This window comes from Rhinoraja longicauda, chromosome 5 (assembly GCF_053455715.1).
Source record: "Rhinoraja longicauda isolate Sanriku21f chromosome 5, sRhiLon1.1, whole genome shotgun sequence".
Lineage (NCBI taxonomy): Eukaryota > Metazoa > Chordata > Chondrichthyes > Rajiformes > Arhynchobatidae > Rhinoraja > Rhinoraja longicauda.
This window is the reverse complement of record NC_135957.1, coordinates 12,486,678-12,511,201: the sequence shown is the minus strand read 5'-3', so window position 1 is coordinate 12,511,201 and position 24,524 is coordinate 12,486,678. Positions and strand designations below refer to the sequence as shown.

General features: G+C 44.0%; 1 protein-coding gene across 1 annotated transcript in view; it reads right to left on the bottom strand.

Annotated features, from left to right (window-relative positions):
• The window catches only part of LOC144593406 (CUB and sushi domain-containing protein 1-like), a 1,892,487-nt gene that overhangs the window by 214,566 nt on the left and 1,653,397 nt on the right, over window positions 1–24,524 (bottom strand). Inside the window, exons 43-44 of the mRNA XM_078398909.1 lie at window positions 9,007–9,184; window positions 2,306–2,451 (exon numbers count right to left, since the gene is read on the bottom strand). Coding sequence (XP_078255035.1) covers window positions 2,306–2,451; window positions 9,007–9,184 — 324 coding nt within the window. The remainder of the gene's footprint in view (window positions 1–2,305; window positions 2,452–9,006; window positions 9,185–24,524) is intronic.

The window sequence follows — 24,524 nt, the reverse complement described above, 5'->3', positions numbered from 1 at the left end:
AATTAAACTGAACTAAGTATTCACGTCTTTATACTGTAAAGCCAATTTTTGCTGAGCTGATATATATAGTTTTCGAGTCACAGCATGGAAACTGGCCCTTCGGCCCAACTTGCCCATGCTGACAAAGATACCCTGTCTACACTTGTCCCACCTGCCTACATTTGACTCATATCCCTCTAACTCTCCCTTATCTATGTATCTGTCCAAGAGTCTTTTATATGTTGTTAGAGTATTTGCCCCAGCTACCTCCACTGGCATTTCTTTTCATACACCCACTATTTTCTATATGAAAAAATTGCCCCTCGTTTTCCCATTCCTATCTTGATTCCCCTACTCTCGGTAAAAGACTCTATGCATTCACACCTATCTATCCCCCTCATAATTTCACACATCTCTATAAGATCACCCCTGATCCACCTACAATCCAAGGAATAAAGTCCTAGCCTGCTCAACCTCTCCCTATAAACTCAGGCCGTCAGATTCTGGCAACATCCTTGTAAATTTTCTCGGCACCCTTTCCAGCTGAACGACGTATATGTTCAGTAAAACATTGCGGTGCAGCGGCAGAGTTGCTGCCGGGTGCTGTCTATACGGAGTTTGTACGTTCTCTCCATGAATGCATGGATGTTCTCCGGGCGCTCCAGTTTTCTCCCACTTTCCAAAGATGTGCTGGTTTGGAGGTTAATTGGCTTCTGTAAATTTCCCCTTGTGTGTATGGGGTATGGGGTGATCATCGGTCGGCGCGGTCTTCGGTTGTAAAGTAAAACTAAAATGAACTGAAAATAAACTAAATCTAACACTGAAACAAAACTAAAATGAAACTAAAGTAAATTGAACTAATCAAATGTTTCCAAATACACAGGACAAGATGTTAGAAATCCAAAGTGCCAAATGTCAACTTGCTCCCGGTGGTGATGGGAGGCTTATGCACTCACCTATGCTCCTCCGATGTTGAGAAAGGCTAGGCAGACACGTCATTGGGGTTATCAAGTGGGCACCTACTTTTATCGACGTTTCGCTGATTGGACCCACGACGTCTCCAGTAGGCTCATAAGTGCATTCTGGCATCCCAGAACCACCCCCCTCGGCATCTGCCTAGCCGGCTTATTTGGGAGACCAGATGGGGTCTTTCCTCTTCAGCCAGAGCCACTGGCTACTCCAATGTACGGGGTATGGGGGGATCATCGGTCGGCGCGGACTCGGTGGTAAAGTAAAACTAAAATGAACTGAAACTAAACTAAATCTAACACAGAAACAAAACTAAAATGAAACTAAAATGAAACTAAAGTAAACTAAAGCTAAACTAGAATAAACTGAACTAATCAAAAACTAAACTTAAACTAAACTTAAACTAAACTTAAACTAAACTAAACTAAACTAAACTAAACAAAAACTAAAACTAAAATAAATCTAAAACTAAAATTTAAACCAAAACTAATCTAAAACTTAACAATAAAGTATCAATCAAATATAAAATTTCCCCCTGCAGTGTTAACTTTAAATAGAGAAGAATAATGAATAATGAAGTCGGGGAGCACTTGATGCTGGATCATATCATATATCATATCATATCATATCATATATATACAGCCGGAAACAGGCCTTTTCGGCCCACCAAGTCCGTGCAGCCCAGCGATCCTCGTACATTAACACTATCCTACACCCACTAGGGACAATTTTTACATTTACCCAGCCAATTAACCTACATACCTGTACGTCTTTGGAGTATGGGAGGAAACCGAAGATCTCGGAGAAAACCCACGCAGGTCACGGGGAGAACGTACAAACTCCTTACAGTGCAGCACCCGTAGTCAGGATCGAACCTGAGTCTCCGGCACTGCATTCGCTGTAAAGCAGCAACTCTACCGCTGCGCTACCGTGCCGCCTTTTGGTTAATGTAAATAATAGTTAACAGACAATAGGTGCAGGAGGAGGCCATTTGGTCCTTCAAGCCAGCACCACCATTCAATGTGATCATGGCTGTTCATTCACAATCAGTACCCCGTTCCTGCCTTCTCCCCATACCCCCTGACTCCACTATCATTAAGAGCTCTATCTAGCTCTCTCTTGAAAGCATCTGGTGAATTGGCCTCCACTGCCTTCTGAAGCAGAGAATTCCACATATTTACAACTCTGAGTGAAAAAGTTTTTCTTCATCTCCGTTCTAAATAGCCTACCTCTTATTCTTAAACTGTGGCCCCTGGTTCTGGATACTTCACAAAAGAAACAGACTAAGCAAGGCAATATCCGAGTGTGTGTAAGTTTCTTTATAAACCAGCAGCAGGTGCTGCTGAAGCAAACTGACCATGAAAGTTGAGGACGAAGAATCCTCCTCCGGAGAAGTCGCTGTGGAACCTGATGAGGACCTGGTTGGTGGAGCTGTAGGCAGATTCCAGGGCCGTGTTGCCACTGAAGACTCCTAACTGTGGAGCTGCCTGGTCAGGTCCGTCCCTGCGGAAATGACAGAAGACAAGTGCGTCTGAAAAGCAGTGAAGTTGTCTTAGAGAGACACAGTGATACAGCGTAGAAAGAAGTCCCTCGGCCCAACTTGCCCACACTGACCAACGTGCCCCAGCCACACTAGTCCTACCTACCTGCCTGCCTGCCTTTGGCCCATATCCCTCTAAACCTGTCCAATCCACGTGCCTGTCTAAGTGTTTCTTAAATGTTGCATAAGTACTTGCCTCAACTACCTCCTCTGGCAGCTCGTTCCATACACCCACCACCCTTTGTGTGGAAAAAGTTACCCCTCAGATTCCTATTACATCTTTCCCCCTTTATCTTAAACGTGTGTCCTCTGGTTCTCGATTCCCCTATTCTGGGCATGAGACGTGATGTATCTACCTGATCTATTCCTCTCATGATTTTGTACACCTCTAGAAAATCACACCTCATCCTCCTGTGCTCTGAGGAATAGAGTAACTATTCTTGCAACTTCTCCCTCTTTCACAGACCCACAAGTCCTGGCAACATCCTCGTAAATCTACTCTGTGCCTTATCCAAGGTGTAAGTGGACAACTTTTTACTTCTGTTTGCGAAGGCTGGAAGCAGCAAGATTCGGGAGTTCAGTTCAAAGCACAGTAAGGCACGGTTTATATACGCCAGCCATCCATTCAACTGGAAGTGGATGAATTAAAAATGCAACATTCATTTCCTGAGCCACAAGGAACATCGTACATCCCCGCATCCAACAGTGGGATCACACATTCCTTCCTGCTGTTCAAGATCTCCATTGAACTGCGTTATAGAGTCATCGAGTGATACAGCATGGAAACGGGCCCTTCAGCCCAACTTGACCACGCCGACCAACATGCCTCACCTCACACTAGTCCTACCTGCCCAAACGTGGCCCATATCCCTCTAAACCTGTCCTACCCATGTACTTGTCTAATTTCTTCTTAACCATTGCGATACTACCTGCCTCAACTACCTCCCCTGGCAGCTGGTTCCATACGCCCACCACCATTTGTGTGAAAAAGGTTACCCCTCAGATTCCCATAAAATCTTTGCCCCTTCAGTTTAAACCTATGCCCTCTGTAATAACACTTACTACTGTAGACATTTTCTGAAATATAAAGAGCATCGACACCAAAATATTCATATGGAGACTTCAAATTGTTTTTAGTTACCATGGTACTAAGTGTTTGCTGTTTAAACCAGGTCCTGGCTGTGGGTTTAATTTTGAATAAACAGCCACATATGTTCCATTCATGAGGTAACAAATCAATTAACTAAGTCTCCTCAAAATCATTACAGTTACTTTACAGAATGAGGTTTTATACACTAACACCTATTAATGAAGGCATCACTAAACCATAGGGCCTTGGGGTATTTTGTAAGTCTTCTTGCCTCCTGCTACTGTTCTTCCCCTGAGGGATTTCAAACTCCTCCATTTCAATTACATGTTGGATCAATAATTTGACATTGGCAGAGGCGCTGTTCTGCAAGTCTACATTGGGCTGTTGAACTTCCTGACATCATTCCAGGGAACATTCAGATGGAGCAGTAGTCGGGAGGTAGATAGAGAGGGGGTAAACTATCCCTTAAGTCCACAAATCATAGGAGCGGAATTAGGCCATTCAGCCCATCGACTCTTCTCCTCCATTCAATCACGGCTGATCTATCTTTCCCTCTCAACCCCATTCTCCTGCCTTCTCCCATAACGCCTGACACACTTACTAATCAAGAATCTGTCAATCTCTGCTTTAAAAATAAAGAGAAGCAGGAGTAGAGAAAGCAGGGACTCTGCAGAAGGACTTGAACAGGTTGGGAGAGTGGGCAGAGAAGTGGCAGGTGGAATATAGTGTAGCAAAGTGTGGAATCATGTATTTTGGTAGTAGGAATAAAGGCATAGACTATTTTCTAAATGGGGAGAGAATCCAGAAATCGGACTTGGGAGTGCTGGTGCAGGATTCCCAAAAAGTTAATCTGCAAGTTGAATCGGTAGTGAAGAAAGCAAATGCAATGCTAGCATTCATTTTAAGAGGGCTTGTATGTAAAAACAGGGATGTAATATTGAGGCTCTATAAGGCGCTGATAAGGCCGCATTTGGAATGTTGTGAGCAATTTTGGGCACCATATCGGAGGATGTGCTGGCTCTGGAGAGGGTCCAGAGGAGGTTTACAAGAATGATCCCAGGAATGAGTAGGTTAACCAATGATGAGCATTTTTCAGCACTGGGCCTGTACTGGCTGGAGTTTAGAAGAATGAGGGGAGACCTCATTGAAACATACAGAATAGTGAAAGGCTTGGATAGAGTGGCTGTGGAGAGGATGTTTCCACTAGTGGGAGAGTCTAGGACCAGTGGTCATAGCCTCAGAATTAAAGGACGTTCCTTTAGGAAGGAGATGAGGATAAAGTTCGAGTCAGAGGGTGGTGAATCTGTGGAATTCTTTGCAACAGAAGGCTGCGGAAGCTGTCAGTGGATATTTTTAAGGCAGAGATAGATAGATTCTTGATTAGTACGGGTGTCAGAGGTTATGGGGAGAAGGCAGGAGAATGGGGTTAGGAGGGAGAGATAGATCAGCCATGATTGAATGGCGGAGTAGACTTGATGTGCCGAATGGCCTAATACTACTCCTATCGCTTATGACCTTATGACCCATTGAAGGTTTACACAGCCATCTGTGACAATGAATTCCACGTAATCACCACCCTCTGACCAAGGAAATTCCTCCTTATCTCCTTTTTGAAGGTACGTCCTTTTATTCTTAGGCTGTGCCCTCTGGTCCTAAACATTGTCTCCACATCCACTCTAACCCTTCCTTTCATTATTTGGTGAGTTTCAATGAGTTCCCCCAGCATCCTTCTAAACCCCAGTGAGTACAGGCCCAGTGCCGTCAAACGTTCACCATACATTTAACCCACTCATCCCCGGGATCATTCCCGTAAACCTCCTCTGGACCCTCTCCAACACCAGCACATCCGCCCTCAGATATGGTGCCCAAACCTGCTCACAACACTCCAAATGCGGTCTAACTAGTTCCTCAGCATTGCATACCTGGTTTGATATTCTAGTCCACTCGAAATAAATGGGAACATTGCATTTGCCTTCCTTACGACTGATAAGCTTAAATGCCTGGTCTGTTTTGCCTTTGGAAAGACTATTCTAACATTAAATTATCAATTTCCATGCTTACATGCCATAAAAATTAGCATTAAAATGTGAGTGGAAGATTTTAAGAGGAGGCAGCTTCCCTTTAGCGAGACCTGGACAATTAGACTGACAATCTGATTTTAAAATATAAAGTAGAATTGTAACTTGTCCTGGCTGGAGTGAATTAAATCACAATCAACTTCACTGAATAATGTCATTGAAGAAAGATGTGAATATTTTACGTTCATACACTGTCTGAGGCGGCATAAGTTTGGCGCAGCGGTGCAGTTGCTGCCTTTTAGTGCCAGAGACCTGGGTTTGACCCTGACTACGGGTGCAGTCTGTATGGAGTTTGCACGTTCTCCCTGTGACCACATGGGTTTTCTCCGGGTGCTCCGGTTTCCTCCCACCATGCCCCCCTTAGTATTGTGTTCAATTTTGGTCACCAGGTAATAGGAAAGTTGTAATCAAGCTGGAAAGGATGTTGAGAGGATTTACAAGGATGTTGCCAGGACTTGAGGGCCTGAGCTACAGGGAGAGGTTGGACAGGCTAGGACTCTATTCCATTGAGCACTAGATGTGAGGGGTGAATTTAAAGGGGCTTATAAGATCATGAGAAGAATAGATAGGATAAATGCATTTACCCAGAGCAAGGGAATCCCAGCTTACACCCCAGCGGTATGAACATTGATTTCTCTAACTTCAGATAGTTCCTCTTTTCCCTCCCCCTTCCCAGGTCTCCCACTGCCTTCGTGTCTCCTACTACATCCTATCTTTGTCCCGCCCCCTCCCCTGACATCCGTCTGAAGAAGGGTCTCGACCCGACACGTCACCCATTCCTTCTCACCTGAGATGCTGCCTGACCTGCTGAGTCACTCCAACATTTTGTGATAAGAGCAAGGGGTCATTGGTTTAAGGTGAGGGGGGGGGGGGGGGGGGGGAGATTTAATCGGAACCTGAGGGGCAGCGGTTTTTACACAGTGGTGCGAGTACGGAATGAGTTGCCAGAGGAGGTAGTTGAGGCAGATACGATCACAATGTTTAAAATACATTTGGGCAAGTACACGGATAAGATAGGTTTAGAGGGGTATGGGTCAAACGCAGGAAGGTGGGACTAGTGTAGATGGGACATGATGGTCGGTGTGGGCTAGTTCGGCGAAGAGCCTGTTTCCATGCTGTATGACTCTATAACTCGCTATGGCTTTATATGGCTCTCCATGGGGTTCTATGGAGCTTTATGGGTCCATGACCCCATCATGTAACAATGTAGCCCGAGGAACAGGTCAGAGGTTGCACATCCTACAGGGAGTGACATCTACTACAGACTCTCAGGTGAGGTATAGTCTGCTGAATATTCCTGGCTGTATTTCTTGCTCTTTCTTTCAATCACAGAAGGTTTAGTCTGTGCCTATCTTCTCAGGATATTTTGTAAATTTCCCGCAAATCATTGGAAAATGCACATGTGGATGAATGAAATATACATCTTTCCGATCCCAGCACAGATACTCTTCTGTAGAGAGTGGATGTTTCCACTCGTGGGAGGGTCTAGGACCAGAGGGCACATCCTCAGAATAAAAGAACGTACCTTTAGAATGGAGATGAGGAGGAATTTATTTCATCAGAGGGTGGTGAATCTGTGGAATTCATTGCCATAGTTGGTTGTGGAGGCTGTCTTTGGGTAGTTTTAAGGTGGAGATTGACATAATCTTGATTAATACGGGTGACACGAGTTACGGGGAGAAGGCAGGAGAATGGTGTTGAGGGGGAAAGATCGATCAGCCATGATTGAATGGCAGGTGGACTCGATGGGCCGAATAATTTAATTCTGCTCAAATAACTTATGAACATGAAAAACACAATGAGAAAAGAGCAACATATCATCTTGGCGTGGGTGGAAGAACGTAGGAGGAAGACAACTAGACTGAAGTGGAAGCAGAAAAAGAAAAAAGACATTGTGACCTATGCGACCTTTGGAATATGGACCAATTTATGAACTTCTCTATAAAGCAAGGGAATGAACTATTACTGGATAGTGCGAGCCTACTGTGGCCAAAGTATGGGCTTGGAATTCAATTACCATAACCAATTATGCTGTTGAAACGATACAAGACAAAAAATTGCCACAAAACCCACAACCTGTAATTTAGCAGAAACATTTTTACAAACCACCACTTCACCCCAGCCAATGTTTCTCTGCAGTGCAATTAGGTGCCTCTATTGACCAAATTAAATTTCAGTTCACCTTTACGTAATAGCGTAAAGAAATGAAGGAGGGAAGAAATCTTTTCTGCATGTCTAAATCTACATCCCAACTGATGCCAAAAACTAATGTGACTTTGTGAATGAATTAGGAAGTAAACCATGATGATAATAACCAGTTGGAACCTGACAAGAAATTAAATCTAATTTTCTGAATACATTTGGTTCAAGACTTTTCTCGGCTGTTGTTACCAGTTGTACATTAATCAATAGAAACATAAATTCACTGGCTGTAAATAAATAGATAAATAATGAATGACTTGCAACATATTTTGCCACAGCGCCAGCATTACGTTTAGTATAGAGTTTGGAGATACAGCATGGAAATAGGCCCTTCAGCCCACAGACTACAGGCCAACCATCAATTACGCTTTGGACTTTAAACATTGGGAATACAGCGCCAAAACAGGATCTTCAGTCCACCGAGCCTGCATGGACCAGCGATCACGCCATACACTAGCACTATCCTACACATTAGGCACAATTTACAGAAGCCAATTAACCTAAAAACCTGTAAGTCTTTGGAGTGTGGGAGGAAACCAGAGCATCCGGAGAAAACCCACGCAGTCACATGGAAAATGTGCAAACTCTTTACAGACAGTACCCGTAGTCAGGATTGAACCCGGGTCTCCGGCGCTGTGAGGCAGAAACTTTCTCAGCGGTGGAAGGGAAGAGACTCCACAAGCTGGTCATGAAGGCCAGCTCTGTCCTGGGTTGCCCCCTCGACTCAGTGCAGGTGGTGGGGGAGAGGAGGATGATGGCAAAGCTAACATCGCTGCTGGACAACGACTCCCACCCCATGCAGGACACTGTCACTGCACTGAGTAGCCCCTTCAGTGACAGACTCCTTCACCCCAAGTGCGTGAAGGAGAGATATAAGAGGTCCTTCCTTCCCGCTGCTGTGAGACTGCACAACCAGCACTGCTCCCAGCAGACGAGTCAACAATAACAGCTAAGAACACACAGAAAACTGATGACAATTTATGTATCTTTTATTTATCTCTTGCTATCCACTTTGCTGCTGTAACACTGCAAATGTCCCCGCTGTGGGACGAATAAAGGAATATATTATTATTAAGGTTGCGAGTACTTGTATTAGACTGTTGGTCCACAAAAAATCATGGTCTTAACTAAGCAGGGAAATGTCATACCACACAGCAATGTAGTCGTTGACTGGTTCTGTCTGCAGCAGAGTGAAATTAATGTAGATCCCATGTCCTGAAGGTACAGTAATTATCCAGCTACAGTCCTTTGAGTTGGGGTACTCATTCGGGAAGCCAGGAGAGTAGATGGTACCATTCCGAGAAGTTATGTTAAGGCCACATGGAGCTTTAAAGCAAACAAACAGATAAATGGTTACACAGGTTACATTGGATATTATTAACACCATCGATCTTTGGCTTCAATTAGAATTTCAAAATCCATTGCAGGATTTGTTTTAATTTACAGCAATTATATATAACTTCATGTTTCTTTTGAGTTTAGTTTATTAACACGTGTACCGAGGTACAGTGAAAGGCTTTTGTTGCGTGCTCACCAGTCAGTGGAAAGGCAATATATGATTACAATCGAGACATCCACAGTGTACTTATACAGGATAAAGGGGATAATATGAATAACATTTAGTGCAAGATAAATCCAGTAAAGTCCAATCAAAGATAGATTAAAGGTCTTCAATGGGGTAGTCAATCAGATTCTCCCTAACTATAAAGATCCTAAAGTAAAGGGAAGGAAAGATTAAGCAAGTCAGGAAATTAAAAATACAAGGGTCTCCAATGAAGTAGATAGTAGTTCAGGGCTGTTCTCTAGTTATTGGTAGGATAGTTTTTCCCCAAATCAATGAAAATAAAGTTTGGCATATTCTGGAAGTTGACCACTATCAAGGTGTTTTTTGAACAATCTGCAAGCACTGATTGTGAATCTAATGGATACTGCACAATTTTAATCTCATTGGAGTTTAGAAGGATGAGGGGGGACCTCGTTGAAACTGAACGAATGGTGAAAGGCCTGGATAGAGTGGACGTGGAGAGGATGTTTCCACTAGTGGGAGAGCCTCAGGCCAGAGGGCATGGGCTCAGAATTAAAGAACGTACCTTTAGAAAGGTGATGATGAGGAATTTCATTAATCAGAGGGTGGTGAATCTGTGGAATTCATTGCCACAGACTAGCAGCAGAGGCCAAGTCGTTGGGTATTTTAAAGTCGGAGATTAGCAGATTCTAGATTAGTACAGATGTCAAGGGTTACGGGGAGATGGCAGGAGAATGGGTTTGAGAGGGAAATATAGATCAGCCATGATTGAATAGACTTCATTGAGCTGAATGGCCTAATTCTGCTCTTATAACTTAGGAACTGAGGAATTCTATTGGAGGGAAGCTGCCACTGGAGATTTCATTTGATTAGCAGCCTGACTAATTTTCTGGGCTGCAACATGAACCATGAAAAGTTGTGTGTGTTGGCGCAAACAGAATAAACGATTAACCTCTTTGTATCCCGTGACAGGTTATTACTAAATTTAAGAAATGCTGCAACAAGATTAACAGGAGTCAACACCAAACAGATATTTTTCCTTTTGGTCATGGTAAGAATTCATTGCCCATGTTTCACATAGCAAAGTTTATTTATCTATAAAAATAATCTGGGTCTGAAGAAGGGTCTCGATCCACGACGTTACGCATTATTTTTTTCCAGTGATGAGGCCTGATCCGTTGAGTTGCTCGAGCACTTTGTGTCTATCAACTCCATTTTCTTTTCCACCTCTTATTTTTTTGTTTTTTGTTAATAGAAAGAAAACAATCTGGCCATAATGGAAATTATAATAACTGACTAAAGAGCTGTGCGTGAAATGTGTCTTGGGATCGAGAGTAAAATCTGTGCCAATGCATATTTTTTGCCCCGTCGGCAAATTATCCAACATATTGTTCCATTTTCTTCAAAGGACCTGAACAACAAAAGTGTAGATCAAGCTTCTCTGCCAGTATGCTGGCACAATTTTAGTTGACTGCTTAAAACAAGTTTTGCTTGCAATGAACATTGGAGATGGTGGCAACTCTGTTAAAGCAATAAGTGTATAAATACAACAATGGAGAATTCCCAACTATTGCACCAATGCATAGCATTAAGGAAGTATAGGAGGGAATTTTGTGTTTAACCTGTACTCTGAGAAACAAAATAAAAAATCTCATAGATCAGTGGTGAGTCTGTCGACCCTGAAGAAGGGTCTTGACCTGAAACGTCACCCATTCCTTCTCTCCAGAGATGCTGCCTGTATCACTGAGTTACTCCAGCATTTTGTGTCTATCGGTCTCTCGAACAAGTTAGTTTATTCAAGGCCTTAACAGTGTGCACTGAGAAACACTCTGAGAGAACCCAAAGTGTTACAAAGATTCACAGCACCCACAGCATTTTTATATTCTCACCACATAATGGTTACTTTTGAAATAAGTAATCGTTGATCAATGTCTCTGTAACCTTTCATCTTTGTCTTTCCACAGAGTTATCTTTAACCTCATGCCCCAAGGTGGGAGGGGAAGAACAATGGAGGACCCAGCGTGGGGAAACCGCTGTGGGGGGTAGTATAAGAGAGAGCCGGCGTGCTTTGTAACTTTGTCAGCGCCGTGGTGGCAGCTATTAGTATTCATTGGGAATGCAAGCAGAGAATCTCACTGTGCCCAGTCACATGTGACAATAAATATTCCTATTCCATTTCATTCCATTCCATGTTATTTAGCCATCCTCTCTCCCATTTGTCTAACAAATGGGTGCAATAAAAGCCACTACTCCCCGGTCAGTTTTATTGCCCTCAGCTTGGTTTACAACCCACAATGCTTATTTAAACCAAACCAGCTCTGCTGTGGAGGCTAAATAGTATGATAAATCTATTTATGACCATACTAACATAAGTCCCATTCCCTATGTTGGCCTCTTTTCCCATCATATTTCCCCAGTATGTATGCTCTTACGTTAAACACATTACAAGCTGCTTATAATTTAAACTAATTCCACCATCAAGAAGCTCAGCAAAAAAATGTAGATGTGCTGACAGTAATTTTAAGTCAATAAGAATCTTGAGAAAATCTCCCCAATTCTGTGTGGAAAGTTATTAAATCCCGAGCTACAGAGTCAAAGAGAGAGGCAGCATGGAGGCAGGCCCTTCAGCCCACTGAGTCAATGCTGACCATCAACCCACTCATTTGTAATAATCCTACAGTGATCTTGTTTTTTTTCTATTCTCCCCCTGTTCTCATCAACTCTCCCCAGATTTGACCATTCACACACACCAAGGGCAATTTACCTTATTTGCTGAGATTCAATATGTACCAGCAAACAGGTTTAAATTTATTTCTTAACGTTGGCCAAACCACAGGTGTTTAAGCATCTCTGGCTTATCATTGATGCAGGAACCTTCAATCCTACAGAACAGGCCAGGTTACAAACAAACCCCATCTCCCATACTGTGGAACTCAGTCACGCTATTCCTGTACATAAACCTGACGAGATGCACTGTTCGTTGTTCCTCAATTCCGCTCAGTTGGGAAAGCGTTAGACTGAAGATCTAAAAGTCCGTGGTTCAATCCTGGGTTTTGGCAGATATTTTGGCGGCACTGTGGCGCAGCGGTAGAGTTGCCGCCTTACAGCGCCAGAGTTGCTGATTTACAGCTCCAGAGACCTGCAGTTCGATCCTGACTATGGGTGCTGTCTGTGCAGAGTTTGCACATTCTCCCTGTGACCATGTGGATTTTCACCAGGTGTTCCAGTTCCCTCCACACTCCAAAGACGTACAGGTTTGTAGGCTAATTGGCTTTGATAAAAATTGTAAATTGTCCCGAGTGTGCAGACTAGTCCAAATGTATGGGGATTGCTGGTCGGTGCGAACTTGATGGGGTGAAGGGCCTGTTACCACGCTGTATATTTAGACTAAACTAAAAAAATGTTTCATCCTCAAATCTACGTGCAAAATCCATTATTTTTATTTTAGGTTAGTTTATTGTCACCTGTACCGACGTACAGTGAAAAGCTTTGAAAGAATATTCCAGTACTGAGACCATCTTTCTGCATGTTAAAATGTGCATAATGAATCCTATTATTCACTATTATTGTTTGGCTTTATGTGTATGTATGTGTGTTTGTGTATGTGTATATATATATATATATATAAAATGATTTTTTTTCTCTCTCGTTTATCATATTGTTTATAGTGTACTATGTTTACATGTTCTGTTGTGCTGCAGAAAGTAAGAATTTCATTGTTTTCCTGTGACAAATGACAATAAACACTCTTGACTCTTGATTTAATTGGTAGGCAAATGACCTACCAGTTAGCAACTGGAGTACCCCAAGGAAACCCACGCGATCACAGGGAGAAGATGGGAAGTCCACAGACAACACTGGCGGTCAGTTCAGACCCAGGTCATGAGCTCTGTGAGGCAGCATCTCTGCGCGATGCACCACAGTCCCAGTTCTCAAACAATACTGCATTTTCATCTTCCACTATTGCATATCCATAATAGCTTAGTTTAGCTTAGCTTCGAGAAACAGGCCCTTTGGCTCACCAAGTCCATGCAGATCAGCGATCCATGTACACTCGCACTACCCTACACACATTAGGGACAATTTACAATCTTTATCAAAGCCCAATTAACCAACAAACGTGTACGTCTTTGGAGTGTGGGAGGGAACTGGAGAAAACCCACGTGGACCCGGGGAGAACGTACAAAACTCTGTACAGGCAGCACCCGTGGTCAGGGTGGAACCCGGGTCTCTGGTGCTGTGAGGCAGCAACTCTACCGCTGCACCACCGTGCTGTTCATTGTTCTCTTTCCGGGCAGTGAACAATGGGGCATTGGCTTTAACACGGAATCTATTTGGAATTAAATCATTCACTGCATGTAGAAGTGAAAGTATGGGCACTTTTATATATTTTTTAATTGAAATGTATTATTTCAAACTAGCTAACTTTCTCTGAAGCGAATACGAAGCTTAAATTACTTCCTCATATGACTAACATCAATTTTGGGGCACTTATGAAAAATCAGTTACATTTTTATCAGCATCTACGAAGAAAGGGACTACGATGAGGAAGATAAGAGACCAAATAGAAAATTATACATTGAATGTGACAGGAATATATCTTGCAACGAAGCAATTGTGCCACACTCCTTTGTAAGATCAGTCATTAACTGGTATGTGAAAGGAGAAATTGAGTAAAATGAGGACAATGCTTGACACATCACATTACGTGCTTCCATTATTAATTCGTCATCCATTGAGCAGTGGTTGATCAGGTCTGAAATTGGTTAAAACCTGTATTCACACTAACCTGAGGCTTGCAAATGATTATATTTTCTGCTATCCCAAAAGGGAACAGAAGAGGGGAAGGGGGGGAAAGAGGGAGCAGGACAGGTGCAAGGAGATCATACCTTTTCTTAAGATAGATACAAAATGCCAGAGTAACTCAGTGGGTCAGGCAGCATATCTGGAGAAAAATGGATAGGAGACAATTTGGGTCAGGACCTTTCTTCAGACTGAAAGTAAGGGATGGGGAGTATGGGGGTGAAGGACTGGAGGTGAGAAAAGACCTGGACAAATCAGGCCCAGCCAACAAATGACCCCAGGCAGGATGGTGTCCTCGTGTGCACATTGTTGGCTAGGGAAGGTGTGACCTCAAGAGGAATACAACTTGAAGAGCTGAAGAGGAATTTCTTTACTCAGATGGTGGTGAATGTGTGTAATTCATTGACACAGATGGCTGTGGAGGCCAAATCAATGGGATATTTTTAAGGCGGAGAATGACAGATTCTTGATTAATATGGGTGTCATGAGGAGAAGGTGAGAGAATGGGGTTGAGAGGGAAAGATAGATCAGGCATGATTAAATGGTGGAGTAGACTTGATGAGTCGAATGTCCTAATTCTGCTCCTAGAACTAGTTAAATTAGTAGGGGGGAGGAAGGAGGCAAGTGGGGTTGGGGGAACAGGATGGGAGTGCAGGTAGAAGTCACAATTAGAGAATTCAATGTTTATAACCCACAGCATGTGCCTTTTTTATGCTGGGTTAACAGCAGCATTACAAGCGGGAGGAAAGTGATCTAACTTGAAACAAACCTGCTAGTTTTGTTGCAAAGGGATTAAATTACTTCCTCATATGACTAACATCAACTTTGGGGCACTTATGAAAAATCAGTTACATTTTCGACACTAACTCGAATCTCGCAAGCAGTGGGCACTCAAAAGCTAAAGGGGCATAACTGCAGATTCTGTTCAACATTAAAGGTCAGGGCACTGGTTTGAAAATAAAGTTGGAGTGCTGCCTGCAGTTTTGGGCGGTCCCTTGCATAAGTTACATTAAAGTTGAAGAAAAGATGCAATGAAGACTGATTGGACTAATATCAAGAACAGAGAATGATATGGAGGAACGTCGCCCTCAATCCCAAGAGAGTCCCCAAGTGATCCTTTGTGGGTTAATGTTAAATGAAATGGGCGGCACAGCGGTAGAGTTGCTGCCTCACAGTGCCGGAGACCCGGCTTCCATCCTGACCACGGGTGCTGCCTATGCCGAGTGTGTACCTTCTCCACTTGACCTGCGTGGGCTTTCTCCGGGTGCTTCGATTTCCACCCACATCCCAAAGATGTGCAGGCTTGTAGGTTGTGGGAAAGAACTGCAGACGCTAGTTTAAATCGAAGGTAGACACAAAACGCTGGAGTAACTCAGAGGGTCAGGCAGCATCTCTGGAGAGAAGGAATGGGTGACGTTTCGGGTCGAGACTCACCTATTCCTTCTCTCCAGAGATACTGCCTGGCCCGCTGAGTTACTTCAGCGTTTTGTGTCTACCTTAGGTATGTAGGTTGATTGGCTTGGTGAAATTGAAAATTATCCCGAATGTGTAGGATAGAATGAGTGTGCGGGCGACCACTGGTGGGCACGGGCATGGTGGGCCGAAGGGCTTCTTTCCGTGCTGTATCTCTAAACTAAAGTAAACCTGAGAAGGTAAAGATGTTGCAGCAATAGACTTCAATAATATTAACTAGGGTTTCAAAAACTAGGGCTTTTACTGAGAACACTGAAGTGACATGATTTTCAAAACGCTTTGAAATTTATGCAATGAAAAGCAGTGAAAGGTTGCTCCATTTGATTGCTAGTTCATAATTAGAATGATAAAGGATAGATTATAAAAGTAATGCTATGGCGCCTTAATGACTCTGAGGATGGGGGTCATTAGGTTCAAAGCTTACCTTGGCGAATTGCAAAAGCAAATTAACTTAACTGTAATGATTTGTGGGCAATGGAGAACAATTTATTGCAATAAATTGAATTAATAGTTCAAAGAGACCAAAGTAGGAGAGTTTAATTAATTGGATGGCTTTCCAAAAACTTGCTGGTACATCTTTCTCTTCTGTTTAGCCGCTCTCTCAGTGAGGGTGATGTACTTCCATTTGGGCCCTGTGGCTTCCAAGGTGGTCAATGAGGTTAACCGAGTATCTTCCAGAGTCAGACACAAGGTGCCAGAGTTTCTCTGTGGGTCAGGCAGCATCTCTGGAGAAAAAGGCTAAGGTGATGTTTCGGGTTGAGACCCTTCTTCAGTCTTGTCAATGAAAGTGAATGCTTGCCAGACTTCTTGCAGACTTGTTCCAGAGTTAGGTTAGCTCGTGGGTGGACACTTTAAGTGGTCCATTCCCTCACGACATTCACATGGACATTCTTGAATGTTTTAGTTGCATATGTAGGTTAATTGGCTGGGTAAAATGTTAAAAAAATTGTCCCTAGTGGGTGTAGGATAGTGTTAATGTATGGGGATCGCTGGGCGGCACGGACTTGGAGGGCCGAAAAGGCCTGTTTCCGGCTGTATATATATGATATGATATGATATGATAAAAATAATGGACGCAGGGGTAGAGTTACTGCATTACAGCGTCAGAGACCCGGGTTCCATCCTGATCACGGGTGCTGTCTGTACCAAGAATGCACATTTTTCCTGTGACCGCGAGGGTTTTCTCCGGGTGCTCCGGTTTCCTCCCACATCCCAAAGACATGTGGGATTGCAGGTTAATTAGCTTCTGTATCTCGTTCCTAGTGTCTCGGATAGCAACTAGTGTGCGCAGACTCGGTGGGCCGAAAGGCCTGTTTCCACGCTGTATCTCTAAACTCAACTCAACTAAGAGCATCTGTGTGCTCCAATTCCATGGCCACAAAGTTCTCAATATGATGCTGAACCTTGAGCAGACATAGGCCAGAGATTCCCAAGAGTCAGGGCAGATGTTGCCTTTGAAGACATCCTGAATCTTTCCCATTGTCCTGGTGAACAGTTCGCACGCGGAGCTCAAATTCAGATATCGGTTTAAAGCGCTGGCACAAACACGAGGGGCAAAACAGCTTTCTTTGCAACTTCCTCCACAAAATGGCTGCCTCCATTCTTAGTCCCTGCTACATTTCTTGGGGCAGCACGGTGGCGCAGCGGTAGAGTTGCTGCTTCCCAGCACCCGGGATCTATCCAGACTATGGGTGTTGACTGCACAGAGCTTGTACGTTCCCCGAGTGCTCCTGTTTCGTCCCACGCTCTAAAGATGTACAGGTTTGTAGGTTCAAGATCATAAATGATAGGTGCAGAATTAGGCCATTCGGCCAATCAAGTCTACTCCACCATTAAATCCAGAGCCTAAGTCTAAGAATAAGTCTACTCCACCATTAAATCCAGAGCACAGTCTAAGAATAAAGGGGAGGCCATTTAAAACTGAAATGAGAAAAAAACCTTTTCACCCAGAGAGCTGTGAATTTGTGGAATTCTCTGCCACGGTAGAAGCCAATTCACTGGATGAATTTAAAAAAGAGTTAGATAGAGCTCTAGGGGCTCGCGGAATCAAGGGATATGGGGAAAAGGCAGGCTCAGGTTACTGATTGTGGATGATCAGCCATGATCACAATGAATGGCGGTGCTGGCTTGAAGGGCCAAATGGCCTCCTCCTGCACCTATTTTCAACGTTTCTATGTTTAAATCATGGTTGATCAATCTCTCCCTCCTAACCCCATTCTCCTGCCTTCTCCCCATAACCTCTGACACCTGTACTAATCAAGAATATATCTACCTCTGCCTTAAATACATCCACTGACTTGGCCTCCACAGCCACAGTGACATAGAATTCCACAGATTCACCACCCTCTGACTAAAGAAATTCCTCCTCCTCTCCTTCCTAAAAGAACGTCCTTTAATTCTGAGGCTATGACCTCACGTCCTAGACTCTCCCCCTAGTGTAAACATCCTCTCCACACCCACACTATCCAGGCCTTTCACTATTCTGTACGGTTTCAATGAGGATGTAACCAGGAAAATTGACAGGGGAGAGCCGGTGGATGTGGTGTACCTTGACTTTCAGAAAGCCTTTGACAAGGTTCCACATAGGAGATTAGTGGGCAAAATTAGAGCACATGGTGTTGGAGGTAGGGTACTGACATGGATAGAAATTGGTTGACAGACATAAAGCAAAGAGTGGGGATAAATGGGTCCCTTTCAGAATGGCAGGCAGTGACTAGTGGAGTACCGCAAGGCTCGGTGTTGGGACCGCAGCTATTTACAATATACATTAATGACTTGGATGAAGGGATTAAAAGTACCATTAGCAAGTTTGCAGATGATACAAAGCTAGGTGGCAGTGTGAACTGTGAGGAAGATGCTATGAGGTTGCAGGGTGACTTGGACAGGTTGTGTGAGTGGGCGGATGCTTGGCAGATGCAGTTTAATGTGGATAAGTGTGAGGTTATCCACTTTGGTGGTAAGAATAGGAAGGCAGAGTATTATCTGAATGGTGTCAAGTTAGGAAAAGGGGAAGTACAATGAGATCTGGGTGTCCTAGTGCATCAGTCACTGAAAGGAAGCATGCAGGTACAGCAGGCAGTGAAGAAAGCCAATGGAATGTTGGCCTTCATAACAAGAGGAGTTGAGTATAGGAGCAAAGAGGTCCTTCTGCAGTTGTACAGGGCCCTAGTGAGACCGCACCTAGAATACTGTGTGCAGTTTTGGTCTTCAAATTTGAGGAAGGATATTCTTGCTATTGACGGCGTGCAGCATAGGTTTACTAGGTTAATTCCCGGAATGGTGGGACTTTCATATGTTGAAAGACTGGAGCGACTAGGTTTGTATACACTGGAATTTAGAAGGATGAGAGGAGATCTTATCGAAACGTATAAGATTATTAAGGGGTTGGACACGTTAGAGGCGGGAAACATGTTCCCAATGTTGGGGGAGTCCAGAACAAGGGGCCACAGTTTAAGAATAAGGGGTAGGCCATTTAGAACTGAGATGAGGAAAAACTTTTTCAGTCAGAGAGTTGTGAATCTGTGGAATTCTCTGCCTCAGAAGGCAGTGGAGGCCAATTCTCTGAATGCATTCAAGAGAGAGCTGGATAGAGCTCTTAAGGATAGCGGAGTCAGGGGGTATGGGGAGAAGGCAGGAACGGGGTACTGATTGAGAATGATCAGCCATGATCACATTGAATGGCGGTGCTGGCTCGAAGGGCTGAATGGCCTCCTCCTACACCTATTGTCTATTGTCTAAGTCCCCCCCTCATTCTTCTAAACTCCAGCGAGTACAGGTCCAGTGCTATCAAACGCTCATCATAGGTTAACCTACTCATTCCTGGGATCATTCTTGTAAACCTCCTCTGGACCCTCCCAGAAGGTTCAAGGTTAATTGGCTTCTAGTGTGTAGGATCATGCTGGTGTGCGGTTGGTCAGTCCCCTTAGTTTATTGCAGAGTTAAAGAGACAAACAGGTCAGCACGCACTAAAAGCTTTTCACTGTACCTCGGTACCCTAAACTCAAACATAAACTAAAGTTAAACATAAACATAAACTAAACTCAGCATAGCAATAGGCTCTTTGGCCCCACTGAGTCCTTGTGAAAGGTCCTGCCTCCACGCTGTATCTCGAAAAATTAAAACTAAAAACTCACGTAACACTGAACCCTGGAATTGTAGGTAATTTAAAGTTGTACAGCTGCCAAGTTTTGGTTAGGTGTTCGATTAAACTGCCAAGTATAGTTTGGCAGATGGATCATTATGGACCTTGCTTAGGGAGCTGGTGGGGAGGCAGAGGCAGTTAAAGTTGCAACTCAAGAGCAGGGCTCAGCTCGATAGACCTGAAAACTATGGCGCTAAATGGCTTTCCCCGGCTCCCAAATCTCAGAGTGCAGCCTGAAGCATTGGCAATTTTTTAACTTAATCGCAACTTTGGGAATTCTCTATCGCAAATATAAGAATCATAAGAACTGCATTCCCAGAGAGAACCATCAAGGCTCAGGGCTGTTGCGAGAAATAACGAGAACACTACCTAGGCCTTAATCAGAAAGCTTATTTTTTTTCCAAGCTACAAAAGCTCATAAGGTATTAAATATTTACGTAAGATCAATATTGCTGAGGAGCTAAAACTACATTCACGGGATGAAATTATCATTCTCCTTAATTTATTGCGGAGTTAAAGAGCCAAACTTCGTAGGAACAGGCCCTTCGGTCCCACTGAGTGCTTGCTGATCATTATGGATTGTTGAGCTTAGATTGCAACTGGTTTTCCCAAATATGTATTTAACACCATCTTAAAGTATAAGAGAAGATACATGGAAACACAAAGATAGACACAAAGTGCTGGAGTAACTCAACTGCTCAGGCAGCATCTCTGGAGAAAATAGATAGGTGACGTTTCGGGTCGGGCCCCTCCTCAGAACTGATTTTGTCTGCGATCTCCAAGCACCCTCTTCAGAAACACACCATCTTAATGTGGAAGGCTTATTGATCCATCACTGTCACTAGGTCACAATCCGACCCTGGTAACTGAACAGTACTAACAGGGCGGCACGGTGGCGCAGCGGCAGAGTTGCTGCCTCACAGCGCCAGAGACCCGGGTTCAATCCAGACCACGGGTTCTGTCTGTATGGAGTTTGTACGTTCTCCCTGTAACATGTGAGCTTTCTCCGGGTGCTCCAGTTTCCTCCCACATCTTAAGATGTGCAGGTTTGTCGGTTAATTGGCTTTGTAATATTGTAAATTGTCCCTTGTGTGTAGGACAGTGTTAATGTATGGGGATCGCTAGTCGGCATGCACTCAGTGGGCGGAAGGGCCTGTTTCCGAGCTGTATCTCAAAACTAAACTAAACAAAGTACTCGGGGAAGACATTCAAAAGTGTTGTTGAACATCCCTCAGCACAGCATGACATCCAGCCGACCACTTGTATTCACACCCACTGGGACTGGACACACACTGTCTTAACTTTCAATCCGAAAGTGGATGAAAGTGGCTGATTTGACCAATTTGGGCAGCACACAGCTTAAACATTTCCACAAGCTTCTTCCATACCAATGATAGGTGCAGGCATGCTGTAACACCGGTGGTCCTTGATCTTTGAGACTCTCTTTTCCTCATTTACTTCTCAATTTGACCTTGCTCGTGTTTAATTTTGTTTGGTTTAGAGATCCAGCGTGGCACACCCAGCCCGAAACATCACCTATCCAATTTCTCCAGAGATGCTGCCTGACCCGCTGAGTTACTCCAGCACTTTATGAGAATGATCAGCCATGATCACATTGAATGGTGGTGCTGGCTCAAAGGGCCGAATGGCCTACTCCTGCACCTATTGTCTATTGTCTATTGTCTATGACCCGCTTTGCACATAAGAGACCCCTGCCTCACCCTCTGTGCAGCATGTTATATCAACCTCCCTCCCACTCAACAGGTTATATATTGCTTCCTCTCACCCCCTCCCCCCACCCCCCCCCCTTTCCCTGACTTTTCTCTGAATGAACACACTACATAAAGCAGCATTTGGCATGAAGCTCACAGGCTTTATTTCTACCCTCTCCCATTCGTTTAGTTTAGTTTAGAGATACAGCCCGGAAACAGTCCTTTCGGCCCACCAGGTTCGGGCCAATTACCCCACACACTCACACTATCCTACACACTAGGATCAATTTACAAGTTTTTTTACCGAAGCTAAATTAACCTCCAGACTTGTACATCTTTGGAGTGTGGGAGCAAGCCGGAGCACCCGGGGAAAATACACGTGGTCACGGGGAGAACATACAAACTCAGTAGAGACAGCACCCGCAGTCAGGATCGAACTCGGGTCTCTGGCGCTGTAAGGCAGCAACTCCACCGCTGCGTTATTGTGCCGGCCCATGATAGTTATCCTCGGGTGAAGTGGATTTTGCCACGGCAGTCTTTGTATCCTTGGTGGGAAAATATCCTTGAGCAAAGGAGTAGGATGCTAGACATGACGCAATGATCCAGGGAGTTTGCATAGGAAATGAAGGGGAAATCACGGAGAACTATATTCATGATAACTAGATCAATATTTATTGAATTCCTCTATCGACTTTGACATTGCTTGTTCTATTAAAATGCCAAACAAAACAGCCTCAAGGGCAATTAGGGGTAAGCATTGAACACTTGCCTTGCCAAGAACAACTATGTGTAATGAGATACATGCAGAATGAGGTTTTAATGCACCAGTTGAGCCCAGCTGTAGCAGTTTTCATCCTTTGCTTGCCAATCGTGGAGAGCTTCTCCTCACTGCTGGGAATCTGTTTTGTGTTTAACCTCGTGCCTTCATTGCTGCCAGTTTTAGTTCTGTCGTCTCATCACCTGCATGCTAAAACTTGTATTCACATCCACAGGGTCTGTGAGAATGGGAGGAAACCGGAGCACCCGGAGAAAACCAACGTGGTCACAGGGAGAACGCACAAACTCCGTACAGACAGCACCCTTAGTCAGCATTGAACCGGGTCTCTGGTGCTGTGAGGCAGCAACTCTACCACTGCGCCACTGTACTGCTCTAACCTTGTTCACACTCCATCTGAAGGACGTACTAGTGCTATCTAACGAAGGGTCCCGACCCAAAGTCACCTATTCATTATCTCTAGAGATGTTGCCTGACCCGCTAAGATACTCCATCAACTGCGTGTTAAAACTTGTATTCATATCCACTGGGACTGAACATAAACTGTCTTTTAACTTTCAATCCGAAGAAGAGTTCCGACCTGAAACGTCATCCATTCTTTTTCCTCCAGAGATGCTGCCTGAAGAAAGGTCCCGACCCGAAATATTACCTATTCATTTTCTCCAGAGATGTTGCCTGACCCGCTGAGTTACAACAGCACTTTGAGACTTCTTTAGTAATTTCCATGCTCTCTTTCCCCTGGTTATATGCTAGCTTAATGATTGTTCATTTGTAGCATCTTCAAGCCATTAACCTTAGATGATAGTTCTCTTTCTGCAGATGATGCTTAACCTATTGAGTTTTTCAAATGGCATTTTATGCATTTAAAAACAGTTAAAAATATCGTTTATAAGAATTAGACACGGTTTTGATGTTGTCCATGAATGAATCTGTTTCACTTGGGTGCTGTGGCATTTCCATTCTTTGTAAGCAGACATTTGCTGGTCGACCTCCTTCTCCCCTCTTGTAACTTTGTAGTTTAGTTTACATTATTGTCACGTGCACCGAGTTACAGTGAAAAGCTTTTCTGTTGCGTGTTATCCAGTCAGTGGAAAGACTATACATGATTACAATCAAGCCAATCAAGCCGTTTATGGGGTATAGATAAAGGATAAAGGGAATAACGTTTAGTGCAAGATAAAGTCCAGTAAAGCCCAATTAAAGATAGTTCAAAGATCTTCAATGGGGTAGTCAATCAGAACTATAAAGTTTCTGAAATAAACTTAAGCAAAGACTAAGCAAGTGAGGAAATTAAATATGGACAATTAAAAGTTAACTTAGACGCAGAAATAAAAGCAAATTGAATAAAAAGGCAGAGTTTGTAAGGAAAAATAAGAAAATAGAGGTAGATGGTAGGTCAGGACTGCTCTCTAGTTGGTGGTAGGATGGTTCCGTTGCCTGATAACAGCTGGGAAGAAACTGTCCCTGAATCTGGAGGTGTGCGTTTACACACTTCTGCATCTCTTGCCTGATGGGAGAGGGGAGAAGGAGGAGTGACTGGGGTGAAACTCATTGTTGCTTATGCCTTGCCGAGGCAGCGTGAAGTATCAATTGAGTTAATGGAAATGAGGTTGATTTGCATCATGGTCTGGGCTGTGTCCACATTCCATGCAATTTCAATATCCTTTTTTGCTTTTCACTTGGAAAAAATACTTCCTTTATCATTGGAATTTTCTTTGCAAAGAAGGCATGAGATGCAAATTTAATTAAGCTTGAAATCATTAGCCTTTTCCCTGGTGATTAATGCATGCAGAATATTCAATTGGATTTTAATTCAAAGCATACATTTCACTGTTACAGGTCCACCACTATGTTTCTGGCAACCCTTGGATTCAGACCCTTTCTGGACGATCTGCCAAGCAACCGAGGTCAGGGTCTCCAGGAGGAGTCCAACGGTACTGGAACGGTCTGCCTAGGCCGCAGAGGAGCCGAGATACCGGCCCACAAAGTCGCCCACGGAAGTCGGTTGAGAGCGAATCTGCTATCTCCGGCCCAGATTCTAGCCCTGTTCCACAGCCACAGCCACAGCCACAGGGGGGCAAAGTCGACCCGCCGATCGGCTGCGGAAGTCCCAATGAGGTTGAGTTCGGCCGCCTCACCCCGCCTAGGCGCCACATTTTTTGGGGGGAATTTGGGGGGAGATTTCAAGTGCGCTCTCGGGACTAAAGGAGGGGCCGGACCATCAGTTGCCAGAACAT